This window comes from Rhamphochromis sp. 'chilingali', assembly GCF_963969265.1.
Source record: "Rhamphochromis sp. 'chilingali' genome assembly, chromosome: 9".
NCBI lineage: Eukaryota > Metazoa > Chordata > Actinopteri > Cichliformes > Cichlidae > Rhamphochromis > Rhamphochromis sp. 'chilingali'.
The window spans coordinates 15,169,847-15,193,919 of NC_137936.1; the positions used below are offsets into that span (position 1 = coordinate 15,169,847).

Below are 24,073 nucleotides of genomic sequence, written 5' to 3' on the forward strand. Positions count from 1 at the left end.
CTGTGATTCGCTCCTACTGTCACATTTGGGAGGCACTGCTTTTTGATGCGTTCCTTCATAACTTCAAGTGAACCTAAGAAACGTAAATCACGTCGGTTTTCGAAGGCTTTAATTGGAGGAGTGCGATCAGTATTCTAACAGGTCTGCTGCCTCCTTCATGTTGCACTCAGCTTCTCTCTCCAGTCACGCGTCAGTGGAGTTTGCTGTTATCAGCGTTAGATATGGCAGCCGCTTCCACGTTTGCGCGTGCCTCTGTGCGTCCTTGTTGCACGTCCTAATTAGCACTACGGGGTACAATAATTATTGTAATAATAACCGAATTCCCTCAGAGCTTGGGGATAATGAGTTTCTAACTTTGTGTGTCTGCTTGTTTTTGCGTTTGACAGAACTGGGTTTGGTGTTTATGCCATAAAAACACACACACAAAAAAACTGGGGGAGGGTAAGTAATGAAAGCATGATGCTGCATTCAAATTCACCTTTAAATTCATCTGTGTGTGAGGATGCATACGTGGAGGGCAGGCGGGGTGTGTTCTTTCAGGGACTTTATTTACTCCCTGGGGTATCTGACTCATTTTCCTATTAGTGTGCAAAGATGATAAGCGATAAACGCCTCAATTTGCCGCATCAGGAATCCACAATCTGCTCCTCTGTGTTTTTCCTTACCCCTCAGTCTGATTCAGACGTTTAACCGGCACATTGGATGCTAGTTTTAGCCGTTAAATTTCCTTAAATGAGTGTATATCTGAGTCTGGATGTGTGTGTGTGTGTTTGGGTGTTTTCCGGTCAATGTTATGGATCCCTTCTTTTGTTTGCACAGCTGGCTTAAATGCTCATCCAGCTGAGCCTTTAGCTTGTTACCTGAATGTCTCTGTGTGGACTGTTGTTGTTATCTTTCTTTGTGCGCATGGATGTTGTAGTTGTGCGTGCCGGGCGTGTGGAAGTGTTCTCATTTGCGCCTCACAGTGACAACTTTAGGCGTCCAGCTTAAAAAAACAGATGCCTTAAATGATTAAAAGCTAATGAGAATTGTGATAATTCTTTCGTTCTTGGGTTGGGTCTGTCGAATATGTTCACACACATGCTCCACGAGACAAAGTCCTGCCAAAGGCATCGAGCGCAAAATGATTATTGAGATCTGACAGCAGGGACAAATCCCGACACGCTCTGCAGAGACGCTCCTACACAGTCGCTCGGTGATAGGTAGAAGTAGAAACTCAGTTATGAATATGTGCTGTAATGATGATGGGGTTAATTAACTTAAATGTCCTTCTTTCTTTTCACTTCTAATATTAAGGCAGTGCACACAGACTGGATGAAATGAATGTAAAGAAGCAAAAAGAAAGTTTTTCTTCTCTTTTCATGACACAGCTGCAGCTCACACGCGCGTTGTGTTGCCGTGAAATCCATCGTGGGGACCGAGTGGGCTCCACTTCATCTTAATAATTGCTTTAAGCAGCGTTCATTGCGAGATCTGCGGTTTTAGATACATTAACCTTCGGGTCAAGGTCACATCCAGTCATAAAAGGAGCTCGCCTGTCTGCAAGCTGCTTTCAGAGTCGCCCTCTTTGTCATAAGGTTATCTAGGCTAACGTGTGCTGCTGTGGACTTCTTCTAATAGCCTTCATTTCTTCCTGGAAGTCTCTCTGCGGGGCCTCGAGGCCTGAAAGATGGCCAGAAAGCTGTCCCTGTGTGCGCAGAAGTGTAACTCTGTGTGTTAGCGGTGGGTGGGGTGCTCGCTTGAGAGCAATGTGTGAAATGAAGATAGTACAGTAAGGTTGTTTTTGAACTGCATGTGTACAACACTTGTTTCCAGAGTCTTAGTGTGTGTGTGTGTGTGTGGTTTGCGGAGCATCCCGCCGCAGCTGGATGTGGTTGGGGACTTCTCTCGCTTTATACATTATGTGTGTGTCTTTGTTGCTGCATCCCATAGGGAGTCTCTTGTGCAGTCTTGGTGTGTGGGGGTGTTGATTTGCATCCCCTAAAGACTGAGTCGGGTGGGGGGACTTAGCATGTGAAGAGGTGGACCTACTGCTCTGATACTGCTGCCTCATGGCTTTTTCCGCAGCTTAAAGTGATTACCTCCCTACTGTGTCCATATTGTACCTCTGAAAGCACAAGATTAACAGGGCGCCTGGAAAATCATCTGTTTTATGTACTTGCATTATGCAAGAGCAACATTTCTGTGTGGCGTTTTCTCACGATTAATCAGCACTGCAGCACTGTCACGTCCTTAAAGGCTCCATCTTAATTAAACAGCGGTCTCGCTTGTCTGGGTTTCTGCTCTTCTGCCGGCAAGGAAGTGAAAATGTTCCTAAACTTAAATTCTCGGCCCTCGAGCTGTCAGCGAGTTTGTAAGATGTTCTGGAGCTGCGGCTGCGGCCTTTCAGGCTCATCTAATCATGGATTATTTTGAAGCTGGGATCTCAGGTAAAAGCAATTAACTGCAGTGAACTACCTGTCAGGAAGGAAAACCCAGCAGAGTCTTTAGATGAAGGATTAACAGCCACTGTGGTGATGGCTTTAAGAGCTTGTATGATGTGCCAACATCAGTGGTCCTGCTCTTAGAACAGTTCACTTTATGCCCACTTTGTGCGCTCTCATATTCTCACTGTTCTTTGTTTCCAGTGCACCGTGTGGGATCAGAATCTCATGCTTTATCTGCACGATGCATTAAAGCATTAAAATCATTCAGGCTCTGCAACAATCAGCGGCCTGTCTTGCTGAGTTGCCTGACAGCCGTCATTTTCCTTTTTTAAATCGATGTAACAGTTTCATAAATGTACTAACGATTTCTCTCTTTGCCTTTCTGTTGTCGTCTCTCAGGATTCGCCCTCAGATGGCCAAAGAGAAGATAGAAGGCTGCCACGTGTGCACGTTGGTCACACCCGGAGAGCCTCAAGTCCTCCTGGGAAAGGACAAGGCCTTCACCTATGACTTTGTGTTCGACATTGACTCAGAGCAGCCCCACATCTACCAGAACTGCGTGTACAAGCTCATCGAGGGCTGCTTCGAGGGCTACAACGCCACCGTGTTCGCTTACGGTCAGGTATGACACGGGTGCTTGGATTCCGTTAAGGAAATCTGAAATAAACTGAGGTGCACGCAGCCAGGTTGTCTTTATGAGCTTTATTTTCCTTCACAAAGGGGTCAAACAGCAGTGCAGACAGCATGACAGCAGTCTGCATGCTGTCTGACAAAGAGGGAGACTAGAATATTTATAGAGATGAGTTATCTCTCTGCCACGGCCGCAGAATGCTGTTAGAAGACTGTAATAAAAGATAACTCGTACATCAAGATGTTGTGATGCTTCTGAAATATTACACTGAGACTGAATAAGACTATCGAGTCTTCCATTCAGTAAGACCCGAAGCAGGAGAAGCTCAGAAATGTACAATTACATTAGAGGTGTTTTTTAAATGAATAATTCACAGAGAGTTTGAAGGTCTTTCTTATTTACCTCTTATTTTGTAATTTAGTCACTATTTTATTTAAATATGAAAAAGTAAAATCAAACAAACTATTAGTTTTCCCATTAAGGATTTTATTCAAACATTGGGCATTTTTAGGGAAACATCGGTCGAACTGCAAAGTAAATGTAGCAGGCAAAATGTGTAAGTAATGAGCGGTAGGTTTCAAAGTCAGACACCATGGTAGTCGCCGATTTTCTCTGCATCCTCCTTTACCTTGACGTAGCGCCACCTTGCCCAGTTTGCTATCCCTGTTCCAGGTTCTTTGGTTTGCATAACCAAAGATGTTCGACCAACCTCAGGGCGAGATCCTCTTCTGAGAAGCAGCTGAACGATACTGAGGACTGCTCCAACAGCCGGCAACCTGGCCTCATGTCACTCAGGGAAAACCTGAGGGAAGGGCCAGGGTAGTGTCGGAGCTTTCAAAATAAGAGCAAGGCAACTGAATCCTAGTGAACTGATCACGGATGCACAAAAAAATAAATAAATCATCACTTAATGGCTTTTATATTATTTTGTTTTGTGAGATTCCAAACTAAGGATGAGGCTGGCCACCTTTATGTGTCTGTGCGTCTAGTACTTACAAAAAGACATGTTGCAGTTCATGCGTGGGCTCTGTTACCCTTCACATATAATTAAAGTCCTGGACAGACATGACTTGCATGAATTAAAGGGTCTTTCAAGTCATTCGGCGTTACATATGTTTCATATCAAATATAAGTGAGCGAGAGCAGCAACGCTTGGTGAATTGTTGCAGCTGACATAATAGATAAAAGAACAACAAAGCAGAAACGTGCACATGTCTGTACACACACCCGTGCAGCGAGCATAGCCATGCACATTGACTCACGGTTTACTGATTTTAATTAACTACAGTGAATGTGTGTGAAACCTTGTTTCTGTAGATAAACAAGGAATGTGATAAATCACTGGTGAATCATTTTACAGACGGGCTCAGGGAAGACGTACACCATGGGGACGGGTTTCGATGTAAGCCTGAGCCCACAGGAGCAGGGCATAATCCCGCGGGCTGTTCATCAGCTGTTTGAGGGAATCCAGGCCAGGAGGATGCGCGCCCAGGAGGCCGGCACCCAGCCACCGGACTTTAAAGTCAGCGCCCAGTTCCTGGAGGTAGGCAGCGCTCACATTGTTACTCTATTTGAAACTCATACAATGCTGTATTGATATTCCTAAGTGCGCGTGTGCGTTTTTGTGTATGCTGGTCCATATTAACTCCAACCAGATGGGACAAAATGGGGGAGACGACAAGATCATACCCGCTTCTGTAAACAGGAAGTGACAACCTGAAGACAGATGAGCGTGAATGTCTGCTCGTGCATTGTGGGTCCTGATTAATGCTGTCCATTACCTCTGACATTATTCCTCATCACTGTGCGGGAGAAGATGGATAAGTGCAAGGAATGGGAGGAAGGAGGGACGCTTGCGTAGGAGAAATTAGATAATATACGAGTAATTATTTCCTCTGGGGGCTTCTGGCAGGCAAATGTTTGGGTTTTATTTAGGGGACATTACTACTGCATGTGTGTGTTTGTGTATGTGTGGGGGAGAGAGAGAACTGAACAGCGTAATAATAAATTACAATGTAATAGAAATTCAAATTTCAAAATAAAATCGTTTTCTGTCCATTTTTCTTTTCCTTCTTTTGTCTGCGTTCCTGCTTCTCGCTATTAGTGTCTTTTCTGTGGGCTTTCAGGTCAAAAGGTTATCTTCGTTGATGGTTAACAGATGGGCGAGTGTGTATGTGTGTGTGTTTAGCACTAGGTGGGAGCAGCTGAGCTTTCAGCTGACCTCTTTGACCCTTGTCCTCAAAGGTTTCTGAGCTGTCATCACGTTGACCTCTGTGGCTGCAGAGCTGTGTGGAAATACGAAACTAGAAATCAGTTTAACGGAACGGAATAGTTCAGTTTTAAGAGGCGCGCAATCATTTTCAGCAGAGGCGCTCATCCTTGCACTGAGCGTGTACGAATTGTACGATGTGCGATAGGCCTTAATGTGTGCTTGTTCTGCTCCTTGCAGCTGTACAATGAAGAGATCTTGGACTTGTTCGATGGAACCAGAGATCCAGAGAGTCGCGGTAGGAAGTCCGCCATAAAGATCCACGAGGACGCCAGTGGCAGCATCTACACCACGGGAGTCACTTCCAGATTGGTGCACTCAGAGGACGAGGTGGGTCTGTGAGTGTAGAGATGTGATTGGTGACGTTATCACATTTTTGCCAACATCTACAGCTCAGATCAGAAATGAGAAACAAAATATGTGAGCATAAGGCTATAAGTAGACCGAAACCATCCCAGCATAATACCTCCCACAGCATAGCAGAGCAGCCGGATCCCCTTACAGATCAACATCTATCTGAGTATCAGTATTTACCAACAGTGATTAAACCTTTTAATAATTCCTTCATTAAGTGTATATTTTAAAAATGTTCAGATTATCGTGCAAAATCCTGAACAAAATAACAACTTTTTACACTTCGGTGGTTGATATAACAACTTTAAATGAACCAGAAAGTCCAGAAGACAAGTCTCCCATGACTGTACAGTGACGAGCGATATTACATCGGAAAGTATTCACTGTGAAGACACGAATTAGCTCTGACTGGGATGAGGGGAAGCATGGGAGTGTGAACTGCCAAGAACCATCTGGTGGTCCGTCTTCATAAACAACAAAGAGGTCAGAGATAACAGCGGAGACTGGGCTCTATTTTGCTGCACTGACCGACGTCAATTTTTAAACCCGTGGGGCTATTTATGTATGAAGTTTAGCTTCCTTCTTGAGAGGCTGGCTTGTTTACGGTCACATATGAGAAATGTGTCACAGCTGACGAGAAAGGAAACCGCAGAGCACTGACAGTGAGGAGGAAGAAGGATATGAAAGGCCCATTAGGACACGAGGAATCTTTGGTCACAAGATACACAGAAAAAAGGTGTTCGTTTAGGGGAAGAGCTACACTGAAACACTGACTTGGACAAGGCGGTTGTGGTTGTGGTTACTCAGTTTTTTCTAAAGGTGGGAAAGAGAAAGAATGATGTCAGCAAGTGTTAAAAGACGCAGAGAGAAAGAGGAAGAAAGGCTGAATTTGGGGTCGTTTATCTGCATTAAAGTCAGACAGCTGAGAGACGGGAGGGTGCTCCTGTGGGAGGGAAGAAGAAGACAGAAAAAAAGAAGAGGAAGACAGGATGGAGGCAGGTTATGATAAAGAGTGAGGGGAGGGCAGCTGAGAGGGCAGGGAAAGGAAAAGTAAAGGTTAATGAAATGCTAGCGCTTAAGCGAGCGGTGATGACAAGAACATCTCTGTGGGAAATGCTGAACTCTTCCAGGAAGCTGAGAGTGTCTTCTTAAAACAATACGTGATCATACTCATGGGTACTTAAACAGAAACTCAGTCTGCATGCGTAAGTCAGGAGGTTTCTTACTTTCCAATAAAAGTAACCAAATGTCATGTATAATGTGTTTGTGTGTGTGTGTGCTGCAGCTGCTTCAGTGCCTGAAACTCGGCGCTCTGTCCCGCACCACTGCCAGCACTCAGATGAACGCCCAGAGCTCCCGCTCGCACGCCATCTTCACCATCCACCTCTGTCAGATGCGAGTCTGTCAGCAGCAAATGGTGAGTTTGGAATGGGTGGTGGAAAGAAGGAGAGAGACAAAAGAGGTATTTAGAGTTATTACAACTTTGCCATCATCAGGTTATATGAAAACCTGTCGGCTGTTAGCCGGAGGAGACGGAAAACGATAAGCTATTAGGAAACGTGTGACTTTTAGGAAGAGTAAAAAGAAAAGTCACATATGATGACGCGCAGAGAGAGTGGAAGTGAAACATAAATAATTCAGCATCGTTCAGAGTGATTAAATGATTGCTAGTTTAAAGTAAAAAACAGTAACTCAGCAACCTGCTTCCCTGTGTTTGTTGGTTTCTTAGCAGAACGGTGGAGGAGGGCAGAATGGAGAGCTGAACGGTGGTGTGGAGTCTGGCCCGATCTCCCAGCCAGAGTATGAGACACTGATGGCCAAGTTTCACTTCGTGGACCTGGCTGGCTCCGAGAGGCTGAAACGCACAGGCGCTACAGGAGACAGAGCCCGCGAGGGAATCTCTATTAATTGTGGACTTGTAAGTCAGGCAGGGATCGCCAGTGTAAGATTGTAAATCTGTATACAAAAGAAATAACTGTGCATGCTTAGATCACATCTTCTTCTTGTGTGTCTTTGCACCTCTGCTAGCTGGCTCTGGGAAATGTGATCAGTGCTTTAGGCGATCAGACCAAGAAGGGCGGACACGTCCCATACCGAGACTCCAAACTTACCCGACTGCTTCAGGACTCGCTGGGAGGGAACAGGTATAAGCACATACAGACACACACAGACACACACATATGAAGAAGTTGTATTTGTGAGAAAAAGATGTAATATTCAGAAGAATCTACATTTTGGTGACACAAAAGGGAGTTTTTTTTGGAGCTGAAGTGATTGGTCAGTTACTTAATCAGGTTATTTCCACAACAACGTGTAACAACCATGACAACCAAATCGTATGCACGTTTACCGACGGCCTCCGCGTTTTCTTTTTCCCTCAGTCGTACGGTCATGATCGCCTGCGTCAGCCCGTCAGACCGGGACTTCATGGAGACGCTGAACACGCTGAAGTACGCCAATCGCGCCCGAAACATCAAGAACAAGGTGATGGTGAACCAAGACAAGACGAGCCAGCAGATCAGCGCCCTGCGCGCCGAGATAGCCCGACTTCAGATGGAGCTGATGGAGTACAAGGCGGTGAGCGATGGGGGGGGGCGGGATGAGCCCAGAGGAAGAGCAATAGGATGTAGCTGCATGCTGGTGATGTAGTTAGTGAGGGGGTATGTGCGGGGCAAAGATGGATGAAACTGAGAATAGCGTGTAAGCAGAAGAAGACAGAGTAATGGAGTAAGGGAGAATGATATCAGACGCTAAGTAATAAAAGGAGAGGCCGTGCTTGCTGCAGATATATCAAATTAAAGATCATTACTGGAACACACACATCACTTGTCAGCATTTTACAGTGTAATGTAAGGACAAATTGATGTTTCAGCTTGAGTGTAAACTCCACGAAGGATAATATGAGAACTGTGAGGAGAAATGGGGAGAGAAAGACGGGCCACTTTCATCAGTTTTGACCTCTGGGGCCGTAAGAAACAAGTGATCGTTTAGCTCTGTTGTTGCGTTATTACGTGACTAAAAGGGTTACCACACTTACAGGGAAGTGACTGTGCTGAGGGATGGCAAGCTGACCTCGATGTGGTAATAAGGGATGCGATGTGACTTGAGTGTGGAAGTAATGAAGTGGAGTTAATGGCTGCGAGCAGCGGTTAACAGTGACTCTCTGTTGGAAACAACGGGATTTTTTCAGCGTTAATCACTGAAAACGCAACAATACATCGCTGTAGAGCCACGGTCATTGTAAATAACAGCACTCTGTTTGGTTCAGCGTGGCGTATTTGTATGAGCGTAAATTTAGGTTGAGTTTGTTTTTTCACGTCTGCCCTTTGACCCTTGGACGCCAAAGCATTTGTTGACCGTGCCAACCGTCTGCTCTGTGCAGGGGAAGCGTGTAGCCTGTGAGGAAGGGTCAGAGGGCTACAGTGACCTGTACCAGGAGAACACCATGTTGCAGAGAGAAAATGACACCCTGCGTCTCAGGGTGAAAGCAATGCAGGAGACCATCGACCACCTCAACTCACGCGTAACACATCTGCTGGCCAATGAGGTCAGCACTCTGCTCGCCAAGTCAAGTACGTGAGAGATCCTTAATCGGACGAGCTCTGCCTCTGCAATGACGATGTTTGTTTGTTTTTTAAAATTAACTGCATTTTCCGTGATCTGAGTGCGTTTTTACTTTTCATCATCCAGGCGAGGGCAACGAGGAGATCGGGACTCTAATACAGAACTATATCCGAGAGGTTGAAGAACTCAGGTAAGAGCCTGAGTATCGTTATGTGGTCACTCAAACCAGTAACAGACTAACAGCGATTGGTATTTACTGTGATAACTGTGATATTTTAAGTAAGCTGCTTATCCCCAAATTACAATTGTGTCTTTCCTGTAGTTCTGTTTATCCATCTAGATTCTTTGAAGATGCCTCTTTGATTAAATATAACGGAACTAAATCTTTTCCATGAGCAGCTTTTGTGAACTGAACCGCAGCCTCAGCTTCTCCACAGGCTTTGAGCTGACTATAGTAAGGTGCCTACAGTTAGACTTTTCTGTAGCTGCATCACGTTCTTACACACCTGGAGGGACCCACTTCTTACAGAAACCCACTTAGTTCGGCTGAGTCATTCAGTGTGGTGCAGTTCAGCTTCAGTTCAGTTGTTTCTCCTCTTCTCTCTGCAAGCTGTGAGCGCCCGCTGGGCTGGTCTATTAAAGTCAGCGACAGTACGCAAGTGTGTCACTACAGTTTGGAGCTTAATATGAGAGCGATAGTCAAATTACATACTACATGTACGTGTGACATCAATATTTATTTTAACTGTTTTTCGCAGCTTTTTGACTTCCCACAGCAGGGAAAAGTGTACTAATTAAGGGGTTTATTGTGGGACACTTATGTGTGATTATCTATTTAGTTTTCCCTTCTGTATTTCTTATTGCTGTAGTAATAAAATTCATGAATGAAACCTCTGTCGCCTCTTTCTGTCCCTCTCTTCCACCTTTGCCAGAACCAAACTTCTCGAGAGCGAGTCCATGAACGAGTCGTTACGGCGACAAGTGGGCCGGCTCTCCTCCCGTTCCCCGTTCCCCACCTCCACTCTCAGCCCCGCCCCCGGTCACCCCCCGGGTTCTTCGCCTGCTCCCATGTCTATGGAGGCGGAGATGACGGACGTGCTACGCCGGGCCAAGCTGGATATCGAGAGACTGAAGAAGAAAGAGAGGAGGCAGAGGAGGATGAGGTGAGGAGCAGAGGACATGTAGACCTCCAAACATTGTTTTATGCAAATATAATATCTAATGGCTCAATTTACGCCTCATATGAACCTCTTCAGATTTTAAAAGCTGGTTTAAAGGGAAGGTGATGGTTGTGAAATATTTCCTGACCATATATTTTCTCCCTTCCTCATTACTTTTCTCTTTAAGCCCCACATCACAAGTAAATTAGGACTTGCGGGCTGCCAGCTTCTGAAAAGAGTTGGTATGCTGCCAATGCTGAGCTGTAACGCTGGCTTGGACACAGAAAGGTCTTAGTCAGTCGGCTACTGGGTCACGAGAGAGAAGAGTACACAGCCTAACAGGCTAATTGAGGCCTAATGGCAGTGAAATGGAGGAAGATGGGAATTTAGAGCTGGGATGGCTGATAAGTTTGTAGAAGAGGGAGCAGAGGAGATAATAAAACTGGCACTAAAACTCAAGAGCTAAAGGGGCAATGATGGTAGACAAGGTGAAGAAGAGTTTGCTTAATGACTTTTGTTGGTTGATTTTGCAGTAAGCATATTACTTGGCAAGACTCCCAGAGCACAATAAGGGATGTCAGAGTGTGCACGATCTTAGTTACACTCAGGGGAGTGGTTCTGCGCGGCAAAAACCATCTGGTATAGCGCTGAAGGTGATGTGATTTTTGTGGAGAATCCCATGCCTGACAGTACCTGGGTTGACACGCGTGCTCTTCTCCTTCAGCCCAGAGTTGGAGAAAGGTCTGAAGAAACGAGTAAAGCTGCACACTCAGGAGAACGGGCAGGGCGGGGAGAACGGGCAGGGCGGAGAGATCGATTCAGATGAGAATTACACCGAGGTAAGACCCGCACGAGTCGGCACTCGCGAGCTTTAAAGTGACCGTAACGAGTCTGATCGTTTGTGCGTTTCTCCGCTTGCGCAGGACATCATGTCTCCACTGCAGGAGGAGAGTGGCTGCGATGACGAGGAGGGGGAGGACGAAGAGGAGGGTAGGGAGGAAGAGGATGACTTTGACAGTGATGAGAGCCTGGTGGATTCGGACTCAGACTCGGATGAGAAAGGTGTGGCCCTGACAGATGCTGTTATGAAATGACACCACTGTTTTCACTCTTTCTCCCTGTTTATCAGCTGTTCTTTCTGTCAGGACATCATCTGCTGTGAGAGATGATTTACAGTAAAGATAAAGATGTTTTTAGTGTAAAAAGAGCAGAAATGAATTTGCATCTAGATGGAATTTTTTTTACATATTTCTTAATATACAGTTGTATATGAAACACACACACAAATGGTGCAATTTGGTTTACAACCTCAAAACTCCTCAACCTGCAGCCAACTTCCAGGCGGACCTGGCAGACCTGACCTGCGAGATTGAGATCAAGCAGAAGCTGATAGATGAGCTGGAGAACAGCCAGCGGAGGCTGCTGATGCTAAAGCTGCAGTACGAGGAGAAGCTCATCCTGCTGCAAAACAAGATCAGAGACACGCAGCTGGAGAGAGACCGCGTGCTACAGAACCTCAGTGAGTTTAGTTAAGTTGCTCCGTGAGTGCAAAGTGTCACGCGAGGTGTCGGCTACGGCTCGTTAACACTAGGAGTCCCAGGCTTCTACCTTTCTACCTTTAAAACCCACCACCAGCCAAATGGCTGGTAGGCTTTTAGCTAGGCTTTAGCTTCAGCCAAGTGGAAGCTAAATTGGCTAGTCATTCATATGTAAATTAGGTTGTTAGCTGGGAATTCTGGAGGGAGGGGAGTGGGGGTGTGTGGATGAGGGGGTGGGGGAGCTGCTAAAAGCTGTGAACTTCCTTTTGTGTTTCATCTTGATGCATTCTCAATCATCCAGGGAAATAAATCTCCAAAAGTCACCAACTTGGAGTGTTTCAGTTTGCCATCTTAGGGAGAAATCAACACACATGGGTGTAGGTCCTTTGTTGCTGAGATTTATTGATAAAAACAGTACAAAAAACCAACCATTTGTACACATATTTACAAATAATAATAAAAAGTGAGTGAGTACATTTCAACATTTTCAGCAATCACTCACAATCCTGGCACTGCCATGGTATCTGTAGTCTGCATTTACCACATGTGTATCTGTAGCAGTGAACACATCGCACAGTGGCATGATTGTTCTTGCATTTGTGTTTGACCTGACACATGGCTCTTTTTCCAGGACTAGGTGTGGAGGGTTGTGTCCGAAGCAACTGTTCTTTTCTTGCCTTCTTCTCAGCTACATGACAGTGAGCCAACTCTCTTGCAAGCTCCACCACATTTACATATGAATGACTAGCCAATCCACTAGTGGATTGAGGAATTTCCCTGCGAATCTTGTTGACTGTGCCGAGGATGGTGGTTTTCAGTCTAAGAAGTTTTTGCGCAAGTGAAAGCGATGTGAAAAAATTGTCCGTGGTAACATTTCTGCCCTTGTCTAGGAATGGTTCCATCAGCCTCATTACTACATTTTCAGAAAGTCTCTCCCCAGTGGGACGATTGGGGTCCTTGCCAAGATATGGGAAGACATTGCAAATGTACTTGGATTTTAGGTCGCAGGCCACCCAAAACTTGATCCCAAACTTGTCCGGTTTACTTGCAATATACTGCAGGAAACAGCACCGAGTCTTTGATGGGAAAAGCTGTTCATCAACGGTGATATGTAGACCAGGGTTGTAGCACGTGATGCAGTTGGTGACCAATGATCCCCACACACTGGAAATTGCAGCGAACTTATCAGTCTTTGCTCGATTTGCTCCATTGTGGCATCAATCAGACCACTGGTATAATGTTGAAATGTACTCACTCACTTTTTATTATTATTTGTAAATATGTGTACAAATGGTTGGTTTTTTGTACTGTTTTTATCAATAAATCTCAGCAACAAAGGACCTACACCCATGTGTGTTGATTTCTCCCTAAGATGGCAAACTGAAACACTCCAAGTTGGTGACTTTTGGAGATTTATTTCCCTGGATGATTGAGAATGCATCAAGATGAAACACAAAAGGAAGTTCACAGCTTTTAGCAGCTCCCCCACCCCCTCATCCACACACCCCCACTCCCCTCCCTCCAGAATTCCCAGCTAACAACCTAATTTACATATGAATGACTAGCCAATTTAGCTTCCACTTGGCTGAAGCTAAAGCCTAGCTAAAAGCCATTTGGCTGCTCTCCGGGTTTTAAAGGTAGAAAAAGCCAAATGGCAGTCCGTGGTGATGTAAGTGTTAACGTTGTTACACGGTTGTGCAGTGACCATGGAGAACTACACGGAGGAGAAGGCCAACCGGATCAAGCAGGAGTACGAAAAACGCCTCAAGGAGATGAATCGCGACCTGCTTAAGCTACAGACGGCACAGAAGGAGCACGCACGCCTCCTCAAGAACCAGGGGAGGTATGAACGGGAGCTGAAGAAGCTCCAGGGCGAGGTCAACGAGATGAAGAAGGCCAAGGTAAGAAGGGGCTGCTGGAAGTCTGTGTGGAGGAAAGAAGGGAAGGATGCTGTGCGATCACCAGTGTTTTCTGCCATTTTCAGGTGGCGCTGATGAAGCAGATGAAGGAGGAGCAGCAGAGGAGGAGGATGGTAGAGGCGAAGAGAAACCGTGAGATAGCCCAGCTAAAGAAGGAGCAGCGCCGGCAAGAGGTTAGCAGCATATGACCTCTTGTGCGTGTGTTTTATATTTAGGATTGCATATGTGATTTTTCAGGTTAGCAGCAGAATTATTTGGGATTTATTGGGAGATTTAGCACAAGCACAGATATAACATCTATAAAAACGAGGTTAAACTATGTTGCTATCACTGTCATCGTGGCAGAACTTTAAGTGTTATCTGCTGTATCCAAAGAATTAAATGTAGGTGAATCTGTATGCACAATGCATATGGATGTAAATGTAGAGTCAGAGCCCCATCTGTAGGCTGGCACACTGAAAACTTGAGTGCTGGATTATGTAAATACTGAACACGTACTTCTGGTATTATTCTGTGTTTTTAAGATTAGTGCATCTTCTGCAAGCATTAACTTCCATCTTTTTTTGGCTTCCCTGGAGAAGAGGGCTCGTTAATGAGCATGAAAAGCCTTTGCGCTGTCATACCGTGGGCAGCATTCATAATCCTTTTATTTCGATTTTCATCTTAAGTCTTAAAATCCCTTCATGATCAACACTTTGCAAACCTGTTGTGTGACGAGTAATCCCATTCAGCTCAGGGATCTCAAAGGCAACTGAAAAGCATTTTCTTTTTAAAAAGTGATGAATATTATAAAAAAGGTTGTGTTTTTTTCTCCATCAGTACCAGATTCGTGCGCTGGAGTCTCAGAAGCGGCAGCAGGAGCTGGTGCTGCGCAGGAAGACTCAGGAGGTGACCGCCCTGCGGCGCCTGGCCAAACCTATGTCAGATCGAGTGGCTGGACGAGTGGCCCGCTGGAACCAGACTCCCCCGGTTACGGACTCTGGAGCTGAGTTATCAGCGAGCACCACGGCGAGCAGCTCTGAGCCCGAGACTGCGAGGACCGTAAGCGGACTGGTGCGGCAGTGGAACAACAAGAACAGCGTGTACGGATATCTGGGAGAGAGCGAAGGCAGCATGGACGGAACACGCGTCATCGGGTAAGACGACGAGATGCTATGATACTGTCCTTTACTGAGCTGAATAAAATTATAATTAAAAAAAAAAAGCTCAGGTAGCACCACCCAGGGTCCAGACGCTGGTGGTGGTGATAATGGAGATGGAGGCTTGGATGAAGACACTTGCATGAGGCGGAGACAGGGCGGAGGTGGGTCGCACAGAGGAGTCTGAAAGATGAGCGGTGCAGAGTGTGCAGAGCAGAGGGCGATCGGTTTAAAGAAGGCGGGCAGAAAGATTGAGTTTTATAGTGTGAGGAAGTGATGTAATGATTAGACTAGCAACCCAACACCTGGGGAAGCAGACAGATCAGTCAATACAGATTTTAATATAATACATGACACAACTTTATTGCTGCTTATTGTGAGTCGATGACATTTTATTTATCCAGTATTTGCCACCTGTTTTTGGTCCATCACCAGCAGTAGAAAGAAGTTGCCGCGTAAGCCAGCCGGCCTGGGCAACAGTGGAGCTGCAGGCAGAACCAGCAGCATTTCAAAGTCTGCACGTCAGAAGTGGCAAGCTCTCGAGCGTCGAATCACGGACATCGTCATGCAGAGAATGACCATTGCAAACATGGAAGCCGACATGGATCGCCTTATCAAGGTAGGAATGGCACGCTAGGGCTAAAATGTTGTCACCGGGGTTACGCGTGGTTTGATGGATGTAGTTTCTTTCTACCACGAGACTGACTTAAGGTTTTGGATTATAAATTCTCAAACGTACAGCACATCGCTGTGGTTATTGAAGGGTTGAGAGCAGTTGAGCATCGGGGGTTGCATCAGCAACTTTTTTGACGTTGACTTCTGTAGTCGGTTAAAAACTGAAAATGAGTGTGAGGCGCTTCCTTCCTCCTTTCCCTTGCAGATGAAGAAATGTTAAAATGTGGGAGGGAGGGCGGCCTTTTTCACAGATACGGCTTGGCACGCAGCTTTTTGCAGCTGCTGTCTTTGAATCATCGAATTTAAAACTCTGTCAGGTTTTTAGATGCGTCAGAATGGGTCTGTTCAGTTTGTGCCTCAGATAAACAGAGAACATTAAGATTCCAAATGTAGAAATGACTTCTGTAGATGTTAAATATAACTATGAATTTTAATTTTTAATATCACCGTGTGGTGATTTGTGCTTTTGCTGAGTCAGAAGCGAGAAGAGCTGACGGCCCAACAGGAAGCGCTCTCACATAAGAGAGAGGTGCTGATGGCGGACGGGGAGGGGCCAGAAGCTGAGGACCGCCTCCTTCAGGAAATTAACGAGGATATTGAGGTGCTGAACGCCAATATAGACTACATCAACGACAGCTTGTCTGACTGCCAGGCCACCATTGTACAGATAGAGGAGACCAAGGTATGAAGACGCAAACCCATGCACAGGTATTTAGACCTGCATGCCAGCAATGAGGAGAGTCAGGCCTTTAGTAACATTCATGTTTGTGTGTTTTCCTGCAGGATGAGCTGGACTCAGTGGACACCTCAGTGGTGATCAGTTCATGCTCCTTGTCTGAAGCACGCCACCTGCTGGATCACTTCCTAAAGGCTTCCATAGACAAGGTAAATGATCATACACGGGGATTTTCAAAACCGTCAAGTTTAAAGGAAGAAAAGAACTTCTGTAGGCTTAAATGTGTAGCTTTAAGAAGATTTAAGTAAGTAAGAGTCAGAAGATGTATCACAGCATAATGTTAGAGTCAGGTGTGGATCCATGAAATGATGGTTTCAGTGCCATCTAGTGGTGTTTCTCTGTATCCCACTACATTATTGTGTTGCGTTTCTGGATTGAGAGTAGGGGTGGGTTTTTATAATCGATTCATGGATTAAGATCGATTCTGGCTTGGATAACGTAAAATCGATTCATTAAAATCCTGAATCGATTTTTTAATATAAATTTATTTTGCCCAAAATGCCAGAATCTCTGGTGAAATCTCACAAAATTTCAAGAACCACCAAACAGTTAAGACAGTAAATGAGAGCAGGTACACGGATTCTGCACATAGACTTAAACACACAGCGCGACCCGCGGATCAGAATCAGTTAGATGTCGTCTTTCTCACGGTCGGGGCTGAAAGCCGACAGCTCGCTGATTCTGATCTGTCGGCGGGTCCGCGCTTTGTGTTCACGCCCTTTATGCGCCGATTCTAAAGCTGTTAGTTTGATCTCTCTCCAAACAATATTGACCAAACCAGCAGCAAAAGAAGATCCAAACTGCGCTTCACATAAACATCGTCATGAATTCACTCTGACTTTTACTGTTTTGCTTCCACCGCGATGCACAGCTCTCTCTCTCTCTCTCTCTGTACTTCAAGAACAGTTTCCCTTTCGTCATTATTCGCTTGCTTGTTACGCACAAGTCTACTGTTGTTTACAGCGCTGTCGGCCGCTGTTTTTTTTCCCTTTTACATTCTTCCGAAAAGAAAACCTCATTTCTGCTGTTCAATACTGAACAAATTTAAACTTTTTAAAATTATTCAAAATGCAAAACGCTTAACGTGTCTCTAATAAGACTACTGTAACTTCAGAGGTGATGTTCATATGTTGATTAATGGTTTTCTTTCGTTTTTGATGTACTGCAGAATATTTTTATAAAATCCCAGGCCAGGAAAACCTTCATGTTTTTCTGTGTTTTATCTTCAGCTACTTTGACACAAAGGCATCTGCTGTGACGCTCACACCTTTGATAAAGTCTTGTGTGTGTCAGCTTCCTTTTTATAGATACAAAAATATGTAAATGTACTGATCTGAATTATAATATTTCTGACTGTCAAAATTTCCCAGATTTAAATCGAATCGAATCGAATTAAATCGAATCGTGGATCGAATCGATTCGGGACCTTGTGAATCGGAATTGAATCGATTCTAGAAATCAGTGACGATACCCAGCCCTAATTGAGAGCCTATTAAAATAGTTCAGTGTTACAGTATTGTGTTGTTGTTGTTGTTGTTTTTATATTTTCTTTGGTGTTCCTGCAGAGTTTGCAGGTGGCTCAGAAGGAGGCTCAAATCAGACTGCTCGAAGGCCAGCTGAGACAGACAGATGTGATTGGCTCGTCCCACAATCACATGATCCTCGATGCCCTAAGAGAAAAGGCTGAGTGCATCCCCGAGCTCCAGGCTCTCATCCACAACGTACAGCAGGGTAAGAGAGGACTCCTGTGCGTCATGTGGTGAGACAAAGGAGAAGGAAGACATAAAAAGTAGAGAAGCTGCACAGTTGCCCGCTTTTTCTTTGTTCTAGTTTCTTCTCACACATGAAAGTGCTGTGTTGCATCATAGGAGATGGACTGTGTTTAGCCCCATTGCTTCTTGGTAAAGCATAAAGAAAAATAAACAAGGTTTTCGATTCTTAGAAAAACCATATGTGGATTCAGTTTTAGTGTAGGAATACTACATATGCCTTGGGAATTGTGTCAAGAAGGGCATCTGTTGTAAAAATCATCCAGATCAAATATGCGTACCTACCCACTGTAGGGATCCTCGTGAATAAGGGGCGCAGAATGTGGCATTAGGGCATCCTGTGGCACCGTGAGACATAATGGTGTTTTGCTTCCAGAGAATGGTTATGCAAGCACAGATGAGGAGCCCTCTGAATTCAGCCAAGCCTCCGACAGCAGGTGAGCTGTCTTTCCTACACAACATCATACAGCGTATCTTTTAGGGCTCATACCCATTGCTCTGACCCATTTAAAAATTCGCACACACATCTATTTCAGTAAAGATTTCTGCACATGTTCACGTTTATCTTTCCTCTCTGCCTCCAGCGTGTCTCAGATGAAAGAATCGAACAGCCAAGATGACTTCAAAACAAAATTACAGCAGGTTTGTGCTGTTTCTTATAAGGTTTTTTTTAGTTCCTATGCACATGCCATAGTGCCATTCTTGTTTGTGACCATGAGGTGGCAGTAGAAGCAAACACTTCAAATGACTCCCAGAAGCTTAGAGGCATAAGGATTCCTCATTTGGCACGAATCCCTCTTATTAGTCTGCTAAAGTTTTGTTTTTCTCTTTCTTCTTGCTGACCTAGAATAATAACCTAGAATGACTTCTGCCGTGTTTGTTTTACTGCTCTTCTTCTATTTTCTTTGTGCTTTTCCCTGCTGAACGATGTTCTCAGGCTGTATATATAATCTCCCTTTGCACCTTAATTACAATCATTGTTTTTCTCTTTATTTCATGCCCCAGTTTTTTCCCCCTATCCAAGCATCCTTCTTCTTCTGTGGTCCTCTGTAATAAAAGCGGTTCATATTTTTCATCCAGATGGAGCCCCGTCTCTCAGCTCAGATGAAGGCGGTGTCAGCAGAGTACCTCGGTCCAATCCTGGACCCCTCATCCGGCAGCAAACCGCAGCACATCACCAAGTCTCTGGCTTCACTGACGGACATCCAGGAGGACGGCCTGAGTCTTGCTCCAGGGAGCCTTGGGCTCAGCCTGGCATTAAGAGACACGTATCACAGGGACCGGGTATCCCGCACCATCAGCTTGCCTGTGAGGGGTCACACCTTGTAAGTCACTGGCAGATCATAGTGATAACTGAGATGAAGCCCTGACTTTTCTTTAAGTCTTATCAGGATGTGGAACCAATGAGAGGAATGATTGGCTCTAGTACTATCATCTTGTGTCAGATTGCGTTTACTCATTATCCACTATATATACATTGTGAGCATCTCTTTTAGCTTCTCGTGAATATTTTAGCCATTGTTTCCATCTTAAAAGTGACTACACTTCATGTAATATAAATCAGTGCACGCAGAATTCATATGATGAGGATATTTTGTTTCTAAATCTAATATTCATTTCTGTTTTTTGGTTTTTCAGCATCAATAACAAAAGTTTTCCTTTTGCAGTCATTTACTAAAATGTGTGAAATTTTGTGAATCCTGCACAAGTAAACATCTTCTGAAAATCAGAAAATAGAAAGCGGTTTATCAGGTATTATTCTGTTTCGTGGCAGCAAAAACAACTCAGGCGAATTGCCACGAGTCCTCAGTGATGTGTGTGATTTGATATTTGAAGAGATTAGGCTGCTAGAAATGCTTTTTAAACTGCATAAACCTTGCTGCTTATCGAGTCCCAACAGTTCACATAGATGTCTGTCATCCTTTCTGTGCACTCCCCTGAACGTTTGCTTAGTTTGCTTGCATTTGTCTGTGTGTGTCAGTCCCAGGCAGTCTCGGGGCTATGACACTTCCCCCCTAACCAGAAGGAAATCTTACGACCGTGCGTACAGGTACATGTAATGCTCATTTCGCTAGCAGATGGATCGCACTTTGTTCTAGCAGTTTATTTACACAGTGGGACTCTTTAACTTCCTCATCCTAAACTCCACCATCTTTCTGCCCCTTGTCAGGCCGACTGATGGCTACACTCCCCCCTCCTCCCCTCCTCTGAGGACCAGGAACGACCGCAACGTCTTCTCGAGGCTCACCAGCAACCAAACCCAAGGTTCTGCTCTGGACAAGTGAGTGCAGATCCATACGCACAAACGCCACCTGTGTCCATCAGTCGGTCACGCTTTGAAAGATTCCCATCCTTTTTTCTTTTCTTTTCTTCTTTTTTCCCTCTTCCATGTTTTACCTCAGTTTTTCTGCAGACAGGCTGAAGGTCAGGCCTTTTTGAAGGGAAAGTGGTTCTGTCAATAATTTAAATAAGCCTTTTAAGAATGTTTACTACTAGCTTGCCTTCATCTGAATCCCTTTCTTAGATAAATCCCTTTCTTCTGGCATTAATGTGAAACCCGCAGAAACAGATGGTGCAGGCAGTCTTGGAATCCAGGTGTCAAACCCAAACCGCAATCTATTCAAACCTGCGCGTAGCAGCGGTAACAATGAGGTGTAATTGCAGTAGGCTTCCAATTCGCATACAGAAATTACCAGGAGACAATGGCAAATCAGGAGAGGGGGGTGTGGGGGGGAGCTCAGATGGTAACACCCACTGCTCAAATGTGGTGTCAGGGCAGCAGTGGCTGGGAAGCAACCAGGATGTGGGATGATATGAAATCAGTTTTGAGGTGACGTGCTGTGCATGACAATGATCTTCATTCAGGAAAGAGAAATCCGCCTGACCAATCTTATATCATCCAATATAAACAGCCCTGTAATTAATCTTATCTTACAATACTGGGTTTGTTGAGGCTGTGCATGACAAAACTTAATTCAAATTTATGATAATTTCCGAGGATGGTGTCAGCCGTGATGTTGAGCGGTCCCATTCCTGATGTCATTTTTTTAAAAGGTAAAAGAATTATAAAACTCCGCTCAGCGTGTATTTGTGTAATCGTACTACATCGGATTGAGGGAACATGTGGGCATGAGATGCATGTTGATGCAGAGTCGGGAAGGAGCAGGCGGTCTTGTTTCCTTCCTGCTTACAATCAATTCAAACTTTCTGCTCTGACAAATGTCAGCAGTTGATTTCAGCCTCTGCTCTAAAGTTGATTTCTAATCTGTGCTAATCCACAGCATTTCTCAGCTTTATTAACATCTAATTGGCAGCAAGGATGCTGTGTGAAACGAGTTAGGGTGTCGTGGCTGTGCGTGCATGTGTGTGTGCTTTATGTGGGTTGCGTGTGTTGGAGCGTGTGGGTACTGATTATCCGGAGCAGGGGTAGGTAAATGAGATGGCTGTTGCCATGTTTCTGTGCAGCTGTAGGATTTTTCCAACTTGGAATGGGAGATGTTTTTGTTTAGGGTCTTAATAAGCTACCCAAAGCTTTGATTTCAGCACATCAGTAGATTGCTGATGTTGTAGTCACATAATTTAAGTTTGCTCAGTCAATACTGGAACTGAAAAAAAGGCTGAAAAAAGTTCCCATTTGATATGTTGTCAGGTATTCTGATTGTACTGTAGACCTGTGCACACAGTTGCGGTTGAACACAAAAGGCAAATTAAGTGGGCTCATTGTTAAATCTAGTTTTGTTGTACTGCTTTGTGAAACGTAATCCAGGCATTGCTGAGATTATTGCAAACAATGCATCTGGAGCCAGTTTGTTGGCATTCCTTGTATAGACATTGTGTTGTATTTTCACATACAAGATTCCTGGGAAAAATCATTTGGACTGTGTCTGCAATAATCCTGTGTCATATCTAATACACAGTAATAGTTAGTGTTCTTTACTCTGTTTGGTTTAGACAAATGTGCTGCTCGAGTACTTTTGTAAAAAACTCTCTGAGGACTTTAACCAAACGTTCACAACTACGGTGACCTGCATGGTTAAATAAAGGTTACGCTGACTAGCCATACCATCTTGTTGCTCGGTGGTAGTCCAGCTTCGGCAGCACATCGTACGTACAGTGTTTAACAAATTTGTTAGACCCTCTGTCATCAAAACAAGAAAACCCAAATAAATCTTTTTAAAACGAAAAATTACCGAATGCACTGAACTGAGTTACTGTTTTTATATCCACATGGGATTTCTCTGGGAAATGAGTAATTAATCAAGCATGACGTTCAAGCACTAAAACTAATTATTCAGGAATGTAAGTAAACAACAGCAACTTTGCATCTTATTCACAAAATAATAATGCGCTTGTCTAGTTTTTCTGCTTTTTTAATATAAAACAATAAATCTGGAAAATTTTAGATAACAGCAATAATTATATTATGGTGGTATAATTTTCATTTTGATTAAAGAGCTTGAGCATACTGGTGGCTTAACCATTACAGAATCATAAAATATGATTTTGGTAAAAACCAGTACTGTTAATTTAGCATAAACTTTACAATTGATGGTGGTCTAATAAATGTGTTGAGCACTGGAGATCTTTTAGGCTTAAAATCAGCGGTTATATAAATCAATGAAAATGTTTTCTTTCTATAGCACTTTAATTCAATAGCTGTCGTTCATGAAACATTTTTTACTGTGTTTAGGTGTGATAGACAGGAATACTAGTTTTGATGGGAAAAATGTGTTTGGAAGTTATGTGTGTGTTTTGTTGCTTCTTGTTTAAAAGCAAGCAGTGGGTGCAACACTTAGCAAAGGTCTACTGTTTGAAATCTACATTTGATTGACATCACTCACACTTTCTCTGTCACTTAATTTCTCATCTCGGACACACATTTACAGCTTAATCCAGCAATATATACATAAAACAAACCCATTAAAATGTGAGATGTGATTTTGACTGGACTATATTGTGTTTCTCTTCTTTCACATTTGAGTAGACTGGTTGCCCAAGAGACTGGGATCAAGTGTTTGACACTGATTTGAAAGGCAAATGAGGACGAGGAATTTCAACCAAAGTTTCCTTGTCATGTCTTGGATAAAGAGGCTTTGAATCGAATTCACTTTACTTTTACATGCTCCATAATCAATAAATTTTAAAATCGCTCTGTGCTAATAGCCACTACGGCTGGCAGTAAATGCCAAGAACGGGAAGAATTGCCATCACCTTTAAACACCGCTGTTCCCTCCGGACATATCCAGAACTTTCTGTTTTATTATTTCATGCTAAGAGTGAAAAGCCCGGGCCCTCTTAGTGAGAAACCAGAGGCTATAAAATATTTACAATATAATAACACTTTTATTGCATTGTTACACACATATTATTTCCCTTTAAGCTCTTTGGGAGGTGTGGGTGTGGCCTGGAAATTTGTTTCCCTTATTGTCTAGTCAACTGGATTTTCCCTTCTGTTAACTCTGTTTGCCATCCCTGATGCCTTTTCTGTACTAATTAGCTAAATGTGGCAGGAAAGAGTGGATTTAGGAGGACACACTGACATCATACTATAGTCATGCGTAGAGGACAGGACAACTGTAATCTTTGCGTATGACTATCCTGCCGTCAGTGCTTCCTCCTTGACTGTCTTTCGTTTTCTTTTAGGTTCTTTGTTCACACAGATACTTTCATATTCGGGGAAAGTCACTTACTTGCTTTCTTGGATCGCATTACGCGACAAGATTGCTACCTCTAGCATGTCACAGCCAGTAGCTGTTAGCCAGACTGCTAGCCATTGGAAACAGCTAGCTCACCGTCACCGCTAAGTCTCATTAATCTGGACATTACTATATATCTTGTTTGTTTAATTCATACAAAACATAATCTTATTAATCTCAAGTGTCTTGAGGTTTAT

At 44.1% G+C, this 24,073-nt stretch overlaps 1 protein-coding gene across 9 annotated transcripts in view; it reads left to right on the top strand.

The window, feature by feature from the left end:
- Positions 1–24,073, top strand: part of kif21b (kinesin family member 21B) — a 69,863-nt gene that overhangs the window by 23,196 nt on the left and 22,594 nt on the right. For 4 of the 9 annotated variants that reach the window (XM_080890578.1, XM_080890583.1, XM_080890582.1 and 1 more), the window contains exons 2-26: positions 2,826–3,048; positions 4,418–4,600; positions 5,507–5,656; positions 6,966–7,097; positions 7,410–7,598; positions 7,709–7,824; positions 8,062–8,257; positions 9,063–9,252; positions 9,371–9,434; positions 10,177–10,407; positions 11,129–11,243; positions 11,328–11,466; positions 11,735–11,923; positions 13,644–13,843; positions 13,927–14,034; positions 14,681–14,997; positions 15,436–15,619; positions 16,154–16,357; positions 16,459–16,560; positions 17,977–18,142; positions 18,557–18,617; positions 18,765–18,822; positions 19,261–19,505; positions 20,162–20,230; positions 20,351–20,461. In XM_080890578.1, the coding sequence (XP_080746704.1) occupies positions 2,826–3,048; positions 4,418–4,600; positions 5,507–5,656; positions 6,966–7,097; positions 7,410–7,598; positions 7,709–7,824; positions 8,062–8,257; positions 9,063–9,252; positions 9,371–9,434; positions 10,177–10,407; positions 11,129–11,243; positions 11,328–11,466; positions 11,735–11,923; positions 13,644–13,843; positions 13,927–14,034; positions 14,681–14,997; positions 15,436–15,619; positions 16,154–16,357; positions 16,459–16,560; positions 17,977–18,142; positions 18,557–18,617; positions 18,765–18,822; positions 19,261–19,505; positions 20,162–20,230; positions 20,351–20,461 (3,942 nt within the window). The remainder of the gene's footprint in view (positions 1–2,825; positions 3,049–4,417; positions 4,601–5,506; positions 5,657–6,965; positions 7,098–7,409; positions 7,599–7,708; positions 7,825–8,061; positions 8,258–9,062; positions 9,253–9,370; positions 9,435–10,176; positions 10,408–11,128; positions 11,244–11,327; positions 11,467–11,734; positions 11,924–13,643; positions 13,844–13,926; positions 14,035–14,680; positions 14,998–15,435; positions 15,620–16,153; positions 16,358–16,458; positions 16,561–17,976; positions 18,143–18,556; positions 18,618–18,764; positions 18,823–19,260; positions 19,506–20,161; positions 20,231–20,350; positions 20,462–24,073) is intronic. The other 5 variants (XM_080890581.1, XM_080890585.1, XM_080890579.1 and 2 more) reach the window with 3 other exon arrangements.